The sequence below is a fragment of the Myxocyprinus asiaticus genome, chromosome 26 (assembly GCF_019703515.2).
Source record: "Myxocyprinus asiaticus isolate MX2 ecotype Aquarium Trade chromosome 26, UBuf_Myxa_2, whole genome shotgun sequence".
NCBI classification, from domain to species: Eukaryota; Metazoa; Chordata; class Actinopteri; order Cypriniformes; family Catostomidae; genus Myxocyprinus; species Myxocyprinus asiaticus.
This window is the reverse complement of record NC_059369.1, coordinates 6,566,947-6,575,000: the sequence shown is the minus strand read 5'-3', so window position 1 is coordinate 6,575,000 and position 8,054 is coordinate 6,566,947. Positions and strand designations below refer to the sequence as shown.

The 8,054-nt window shown below is 34.7% G+C and overlaps 1 protein-coding gene across 1 annotated transcript in view; it reads right to left on the bottom strand.

Annotated features, from left to right (window-relative positions):
* Positions 1-7,804, bottom strand: part of LOC127417027 (synaptotagmin-9-like) — a 151,842-nt gene extending 144,038 nt beyond the window's left edge. The window contains exon 1 of the mRNA XM_051656712.1: positions 7,413-7,804. Coding sequence (XP_051512672.1) covers positions 7,413-7,560 — 148 coding nt within the window. The 5' untranslated portion in view covers positions 7,561-7,804. The remainder of the gene's footprint in view (positions 1-7,412) is intronic.
* Between the last annotated feature and the right edge of the window lie 250 nt (positions 7,805-8,054).

Below are 8,054 nucleotides of genomic sequence, written 5' to 3'. Positions count from 1 at the left end.
GGACCCACAGAGATGAGATATTATTTTCTAAAAATCTTCACTTGTGTTCTACATAAGAAAGTCATACACATATGGGATGACCTGAGGGTGAGTAAATGATCATTTTCATTTTTGGGTGAATTATTCCTTTAAGCGTTAACTAAAAAGTAGCAGCTTGACAATATTTTTCAGTACTATGACAGCAGCTCAGCTATTGTGAGTAAAAGATGACAATTTGTCTTTTCATTTTTGGTTTAACTATTTTTAAAGCATCTTGTGAAAAACCATCTCTCAGAGAGTGCTAGTGGTTATGCTGCAGCCCCTGACCTCATTCCTCAGCTTTCCTGGACAAAGTGAGATTGCAAATATTAAATGGGATTTCCAATTAGAGTTAATAAAGCTATGAAGGAAGTCCAAAATGTGGAGTATCACACTGTGGCCCTTTCTTTGAACCTTTGGCAGATTTTTGATGTCAACAACTGCACTAAAGAATTTCAAATATGCCTATTGAGTGCTTTCATTTCCATAAGAGTGAAAAAAAAATAAAAAATAAAATTCTCTGAAAATACTGAATGATTGCAAAATCACTGAAGCACTACTTTGTTCTCAATATTGCCTCTTGTGTAATCAAGTCTATTCTCAAAGCGTTTGATTGTCTGACCTCCAAAAGCATGAACAATGCCAGTTACCATGGCACTTACATGAAGGCAACCATTCCAGCACAGTGAGACGCTGGGTAATGACTGTTTTGCCTATTTTCTTTTCTCTCTGGCTTCATGCTGCTGATTATTTAATTATAGTTTACACACTTGGTCTGGATGCCCTGATCTCCCACAGTGTAAAAAAAAAAAAAAAAAACACAACAGTGCAAGACTGGTCAAAATGTGTCCATTTGCTTATTCAATCTCAGATGTGTGCTGCATTATGGTTTGATTTCCACTGAAAACATAAAGGGAACACAGTTGTGATTATGAATGAGAACTGTCCACTACAGGGGATAAATATTGATATTAGTTAAATATTTATACCACATATTAGTATTAGTTATGAAAACTCTTAAAGGAATATTCTGGCTTCAATACAAGCTCTGGTCAATCGAAAGCATTTGTGGAATAATGTTGATTACCACAAACATACATTTCAACTCATCCATTTATTTAAACAAAGCAAAAATCTGTGTTACATTGAGGCACTTACAGTGTAAGTGAATGGGGTCAATACGTAAACGTTAAAATACTCACTGTTTCAAAAGTATAGCCACAAGACATATACAATATGTGTGTGAACATGATTTCAGTGTAATAAAATCGCTTATGAACCTTTTCTGAGTAAAGTTATGGGGTTTGCCCGGGGCGCCATACAAGCTAAAACCACCACTGAGCATGAGTCTTCTGGAATACATTTATAGAGCTTTTTTTCATCTTTTGGAATACATTGTTGTGCCTGTAACTGTACGTTTTATATTGTTGGTTGGTTATATTGTTGTTATAATATGTTTAGGTTTAGGTGTTGAGGTAGTTTTAGGTGCTCAAAAATATCTATATTATAGTGTGATGAAAATAAAATAATTGTGACTACTTTTACCTGCCTGTTACATGCTTTTCATTGTTGATAAGTGCTTAGGTTTAGATGTGGCTCGGGTTCCTCCAGTGTAAGTATGTGGGAATTTCTTGCATTTCTTTTGACCAGCAGGGAGCAGCTGCAGAATTTATGGATGAGTTATGCACTACAGTAATGCATATAATTTAGTAGTAAGGGTTAGGGGTTTGTTAAAATCCATATTTATTTGTAAATACATATTCATTTGTGATGGCATTACAAAAAAAGATGAATGGTTTAGAACAATCGTTCATTTAAATATTAACTCGTTCTCACTTAACCTCTTCCACAGAAGTTCAATTTTGTTAAAAAAAAAAAAAAAGAAATCATTCAGAAACACACAATAGTTCAGAGACATTGTTATGCTCCTGTGTGTGCATTCACCTTCTGTTTTTTTGTGATTTGTCACTCACACAATATAAAATGACATGCCTCGGCAGAAGCCTTTTATTGCAGCATGGCTGTGGGATTTGGGCAAGAGAGCAGGATATTGACTCTCAATGAACTGACAATACCAACCTTGAACAGTTGTCAAAAGAGCCACAGAATATCAGAGTGTGTGACACAGAGAGAGAGTTAGAGATATACAGTAGCTTCTATGAATCTTGAGTACAAGGTGTGTTGTCAGGGGAGGAGATTGTCCTACTAGCTTCCTGTGTAGCAATGCATGTAAGAAATTGTATGTATATATACAGTATATATATATATACACACACTCACTGAGCACTTTATTAGGAACACTATACTAATACTGGGTAGGGCCTCTCTACTCTCAAAACAGCCTCAATTCTTTGTGGCATGGATTCCACAAGATGTTGGAAACATCTCTTTGAGATTCATGTGCACGTTGACATGATTGCATAATGCAATTTCTACAGATTTGTCAGCTGCACATTCATGCTGTGAATGTCCCATTCTACCACATCCCAAAGGTGTACTATTGGATTCAGATCTGGTGATAGGGAAGGCCACTGAAGAACAGTGAACTCATTGTCATGTTCATGAAACTGGTTTGAGACAAATTTTGCTTTGTGACATGGTGCATTATCATGCTGGAAGTAGCCATTAGAAGATGGGTAAATGGTGGTCATGAAGGGATGCACATGGTCAGAAACAATACTCAAATAGGATGTGGCATTCAAGCGAAGATTGATTGGTATTAACAGGCCCAAAGTGAGCCAAGAAAACATTCCCCACACTATTACATCAACGCCACCAGCCTGGACTGTTGACACAAGACAGGTTGGGTCAATGGATTCAAGCTGTTGGTGCCAAATTCTGACCCTACCATCTGTGTGCCTCATCAGAAATCGAGATTCATCAGAACAGGCTACATTTTTCTAGTCTTTAACTGTCCAGGGCTGTGTTTCCCAAAAGCATTGTTAGCCTAAGTAGATCTTAGAAACCAATGGCGCCAATGGTCTCTACGATTAACTTATGCTTACGATGCTTTTAGGAAACACAGCTTAGTTTTGCTGAGCCTGTGCCCACTGCAGCTTTAGCTTTCTGTTCTTGGCTGACAGAAGTGAAACCGGATGTGGTGTTCTACTGCTGTTGCCCATCCACCCCAAGGTTTGACATGTTGTGCATTCTGAGACGCTATTCTCCTCACTACAATTGTACAGAGGGGTTATCTGAGTTACCGTAGCCTTTCAGTCAGCTCGAACCACTCTGGCCATTCTCTGTTGACCTCTCTCATCAACAAGGCGTTTCCATCCACAGAACTGCCCCTCACTGGATGTTTTTTGTTTTTGGCACCATTCAGAGTACATTTTAGAGACTGTTGTGTGTGAAAATCCCAGGAGATCAGCAATTACAGAAATGCTCAAACCAGCCCGTCTGGCACCAACAATCATGCCACCGTCCAAATCACTGAGATCACATTTTTTCCCATTCAGATGGTTGATGTGAAAATTAATTGAAGCTCCTGACCCGTATCTGCATTTTATGCACTTCACTACTGCCACATGATTGGCTGATTAGATAATCGCGTAAATAATTAGGTGTACTGGTGTACCTAATGAAGTGCTTGGTGAATGTATATAATGTTATACATCTTAAAATACTTATTGAATTATTTGATCATGCTTAATTCTACCAGTAATAATGTAGTCATCTTGTGTGTTAGACTTAAAGAGAAATGTTTTAATATGTCATAAAATGTCACTAGTGGGTGGTAGATTTGAAAATGCATTATAAATAATAGATATGCAGTTATAACAATGAATTAAAAGGGTAACTTTCATGCAATACTTGCCAAATAGCAATCATTTTAACTTGCATGTAATAAATGCTTAATAAAGTCACTTATTTGTTATATTAATCAAAAACATTGTGATTAATGTCACAATGTAGAATTTTTTTTTTATTATTATTAACGAGATTAAAAGGAGGGATTATGCCATTTACAGTCATGAAGTCCACTTTGTGTCCACTTTGGAGTCCACTTTATGTTTACATTCATGACTGTAATGTCTTGACTCACTTGTGTTGTCATTTTTCTTGTCATGTTGATGTCAAAAGAATGGTGTTACTCCAAGTGCTGTCCCAACTTAACTAGTCCTAGTAACCTAAAGTCCTCTACAAAAACACTTTTCAGCTCTTCATGCTCATTCAAAGCATATATCATTTAATAATGCCTGATGACCATTAAACCATACTGAACTTTATGTACTGAGATTTCTAATGTTGGTATTTTTATTTTAATAAATGCTTCTTAAGTGTCCACTTTACGTTAAGGTACATTTTCAAAGGTTGATAATGTTAAACAAGTATTATTAAGCATACAACATGTGAGTTAAAATAGCTCACTGTTTGGCAGGTATTATATTAAAGTTATTATTTGCATGTTGTTATAACTGCTTATCAATTATTTAAAATTCATTTGTAAATAAATAATTAGTCATTACTGAACCCCTTTATAAACCCTTAACAAATGAAAGATTAATGAAAAGCATTACCCAAAAGACTCATGCACTCCTGGTCAGCAGGTGGTTTGGCTTCTGAATCCAAACATTTAAATTTCAGTACTGGCAATCTTCAAGTTGCTGTTTGCAGTGGAATTGGTTTGTGTATAATATTGTGCTTTGAATTAAGTTAATCATTGAATATTAAAATGGAAAGTTGTGCTAAAGTGAACATTATAAAATGAAAAGAGCATACCATATATAATAAAATTGCAACTATTTTTATTCTAGTCATTGTTACTTCAGATAAGACAGCATCTTTAATAACACTGTTAGGATTATTAAATGGGTCAGACAATCCTTAGGGACATAACATAAGAGAGTGTGGATTTAAATATGATGAGAGGTTAAGAGGGACTATACTATGTTTGATGAACAGTCCTGATCTGTGAAGGATCTGTTACATTGCCAATTCACTTCTCATAATAATCCCCTAAAACTACACGTCAAAGAGTGCAGTATTACATTACTAGTTCACCGAGTGAGATTGGTTTGTTTCCTGTTTTGGCATAATTACTAATTTAGTAGCTATTACTCATTTAGCAGATACAATAAAAAATCTGGGTTCCAGTGAGGCTCTTACAATGGAAGTGAATGGGGCCAATTTTTGGAGGGTTTAAATACAGAAATGTGAAGCTTATCATTTTTATAAAGCACTTACATGAATTCTTCTGTTAAAACTAATCTATTATTTGAGCTGTAAAGTTGTTTAAATCATCATTTTATGGTCAATTTAGGGTTTTAGGGTTTGGTGTTACATCCTCATGGAAACGAAGTTGTAAAATTGGCTTTAACCCTTGTGTGACCTTCGGGACATTTTTGTCTTTTTCATTTTTGTTTTTTCTATCATTTTGGCTGTGTTAATGCCAACAGCATACATTTTGCCAGAGGTGTGTATTTTTGGGGGAATTTTGATATTTCAACCTCAACTCCAATAATACATCTATAATACACTGTGTACACAAAATAGTTACACTCAGGACCTTAAGGACAAAAATATCCCCATTGAAACCCATTAAAATGGCAATATTTTATCCCAGTGCCATTAAAGCATAAAATCATGAATTCTATGGTATTATGCTTTCATTCCGGAGCACTGGCTTCAAAATTAAAAATGTTAATATACTTTATCATGTTTAGCCTATGGAGCAAATACATGCTTTTTTCCTATTTTCTGTTTGCTGTATTATAGAGCACTGCAGGCCAACTGAATAAATGATGCAGCTAAAATTGTGTGGTTGTGTTGGTATGGATGTCAGAGTGTGTTTTGTATGTGTGTATTGAGAAATGTGTGTGTTTAAAAAACAACAGTGGCATTATATAAACAAACTGGCATTTAAAGGGATACAATTCTGAAAATGAATTAATATTTGGTAGTTATGATCAGGACTGATGTTGGTTAAAAACTCTAAGTCAGTGAAAGTGGAACATACTATTAATATATAATATCTTTATGGCAGTTATATATATATATATATATATATATATATATATATATATATATATATATATATATATATATATGCATTTTTATGCATTATTATTTTATGTGCAGTGTCAGATTAAAAAAGAAACACTCAGGACCTTAGAGGACAAAAATGTCAATATATATATATATATATATATATATATATATATATATATATATATATATATATATATATATATATATATACATATATACTGACATTTTTGTCCTCTAAGGTCCTGAGTGCTTTTTTTTTTTTTTTAATCTGACACTACACAAAAAATAATAATGCATAAAAATCTGATGTTGCTAATCATTGACATATCCTAGACTGTGATAATCCAAACAGTAATAATAATAATAATTTCCCTTAGAATTTAGTATATGGAAAATAATGTATTTATTTATTTTTCCATAAAAATAAACAGTGTCATTATATAAACAAACTAGAATGTAAAGGATTAAAATCCTGAAAAATTAACAAATATTTGGTAGTTATGATCAGGACTGATGTTGGTTAAAAAAATTAACTAATTGAAAGTGGAAAATAATATTAATATATAAATTATTATGGCAGATTTTGACGCTGACATTTTTGTCCTCTAAGGACCTCTGAGTAACTTTTTTTATTGACGCACACGGGTTAACTTCACACACACACACACACACACACACACACACACACACACACACACAAAAAGTTAGTAAGTGATTTTATCACACTAAATTCATGTTATCACACACACACACACACACACACACACACACACACACACACATATATATATATATATATATATATATATATATATATATATATATATATATATATATATATATATATATATACTTTTTTTTTTTTTTTCATCTTGTCGCTATACTTTTGAAACAGTGAGCATTTTGTCGTTTACGAATTGGCCCCATTCACTTCCATAGTCAGTGCCTCACTGCAATCCAGATATTTATTTATTTATTTATTTATCAATCAACATTATGTCACAACAATGCTGTCGATTAAGCTTAACTTGTATTGAAAACGGAATATTCCTTTAAGTGTTTTAAAATATATAACACACACACACACACACACATACACACACACACACACACACTAATGGCATGTCTATACACCGACTCAACCGATACGTCAGGAGATGAAGATATTAGACTAGTACTAGAAAGCGGTCGATAATTTTTTAACGTTATTGCACCTAAAGGTTTAACACGATGGAATATGTCGAGCAACAAGTACTGAATCAAATGAAAAGGAACCCCTACAGAGTAAAATATTTATAAATAAAGTAAAGAATGATACTGAAGTCCATTCACCTCAGTTCGTGATCCTGGGGAAGAAAAAGCGCATGCAACGATTAACCGTTTCGTGACTGATTGTCGCCTACCTGAGTCCGGATACCTCGGTCTGGCAAGGTCTCGGAAATAATAAATGAAATCCAAACAGTTTTCATTCTGCACCTCCCCCTTAGAACAAAGGTCTGACAAGAGTTCTAGCGCTTTTTGACAAATCTCGTCCTCTCTGTCGACAGGCATTTCCCACCAGCATCCTTCTGGGTTGAGGAGCTTCTAAAGCGAAAATCCCCTCACAGAGAAAACATCATCTCGCGCACGACATCCCACTGCAAAACGCGCTTTTCATTGAAGGGAAATGTTTTCTCAGTCTTGTTTAAATTACCCGTAAGGATTCACTAGACGCGGTGCAGTTCCGACGCGAGTGTAGTGAGAAACGAAGAGCAACCGTTTGAATCCTCACACACGCGCGAACTGAAGTGCGAGGCGCGCGCTGTCCAAGCTCTCCATGGTGCTGAATCCAGTGCGCATGCGCACAGCTTGATTACGCTTCAGCTCGACCCTAATCACTCTTTACGTTGTTTCTTATTGAGCTTGTTTCTTGAGTTTTTATAACACTGACGCACAAACTAATATGTTACACTTTCTCATTTCAAGTAATAAAAAAACGATAAACTGACTCTGTAAAAAAAAAAAAAAAAAAAAAAAAACGGTAAACAACTTTATTACATTTTATG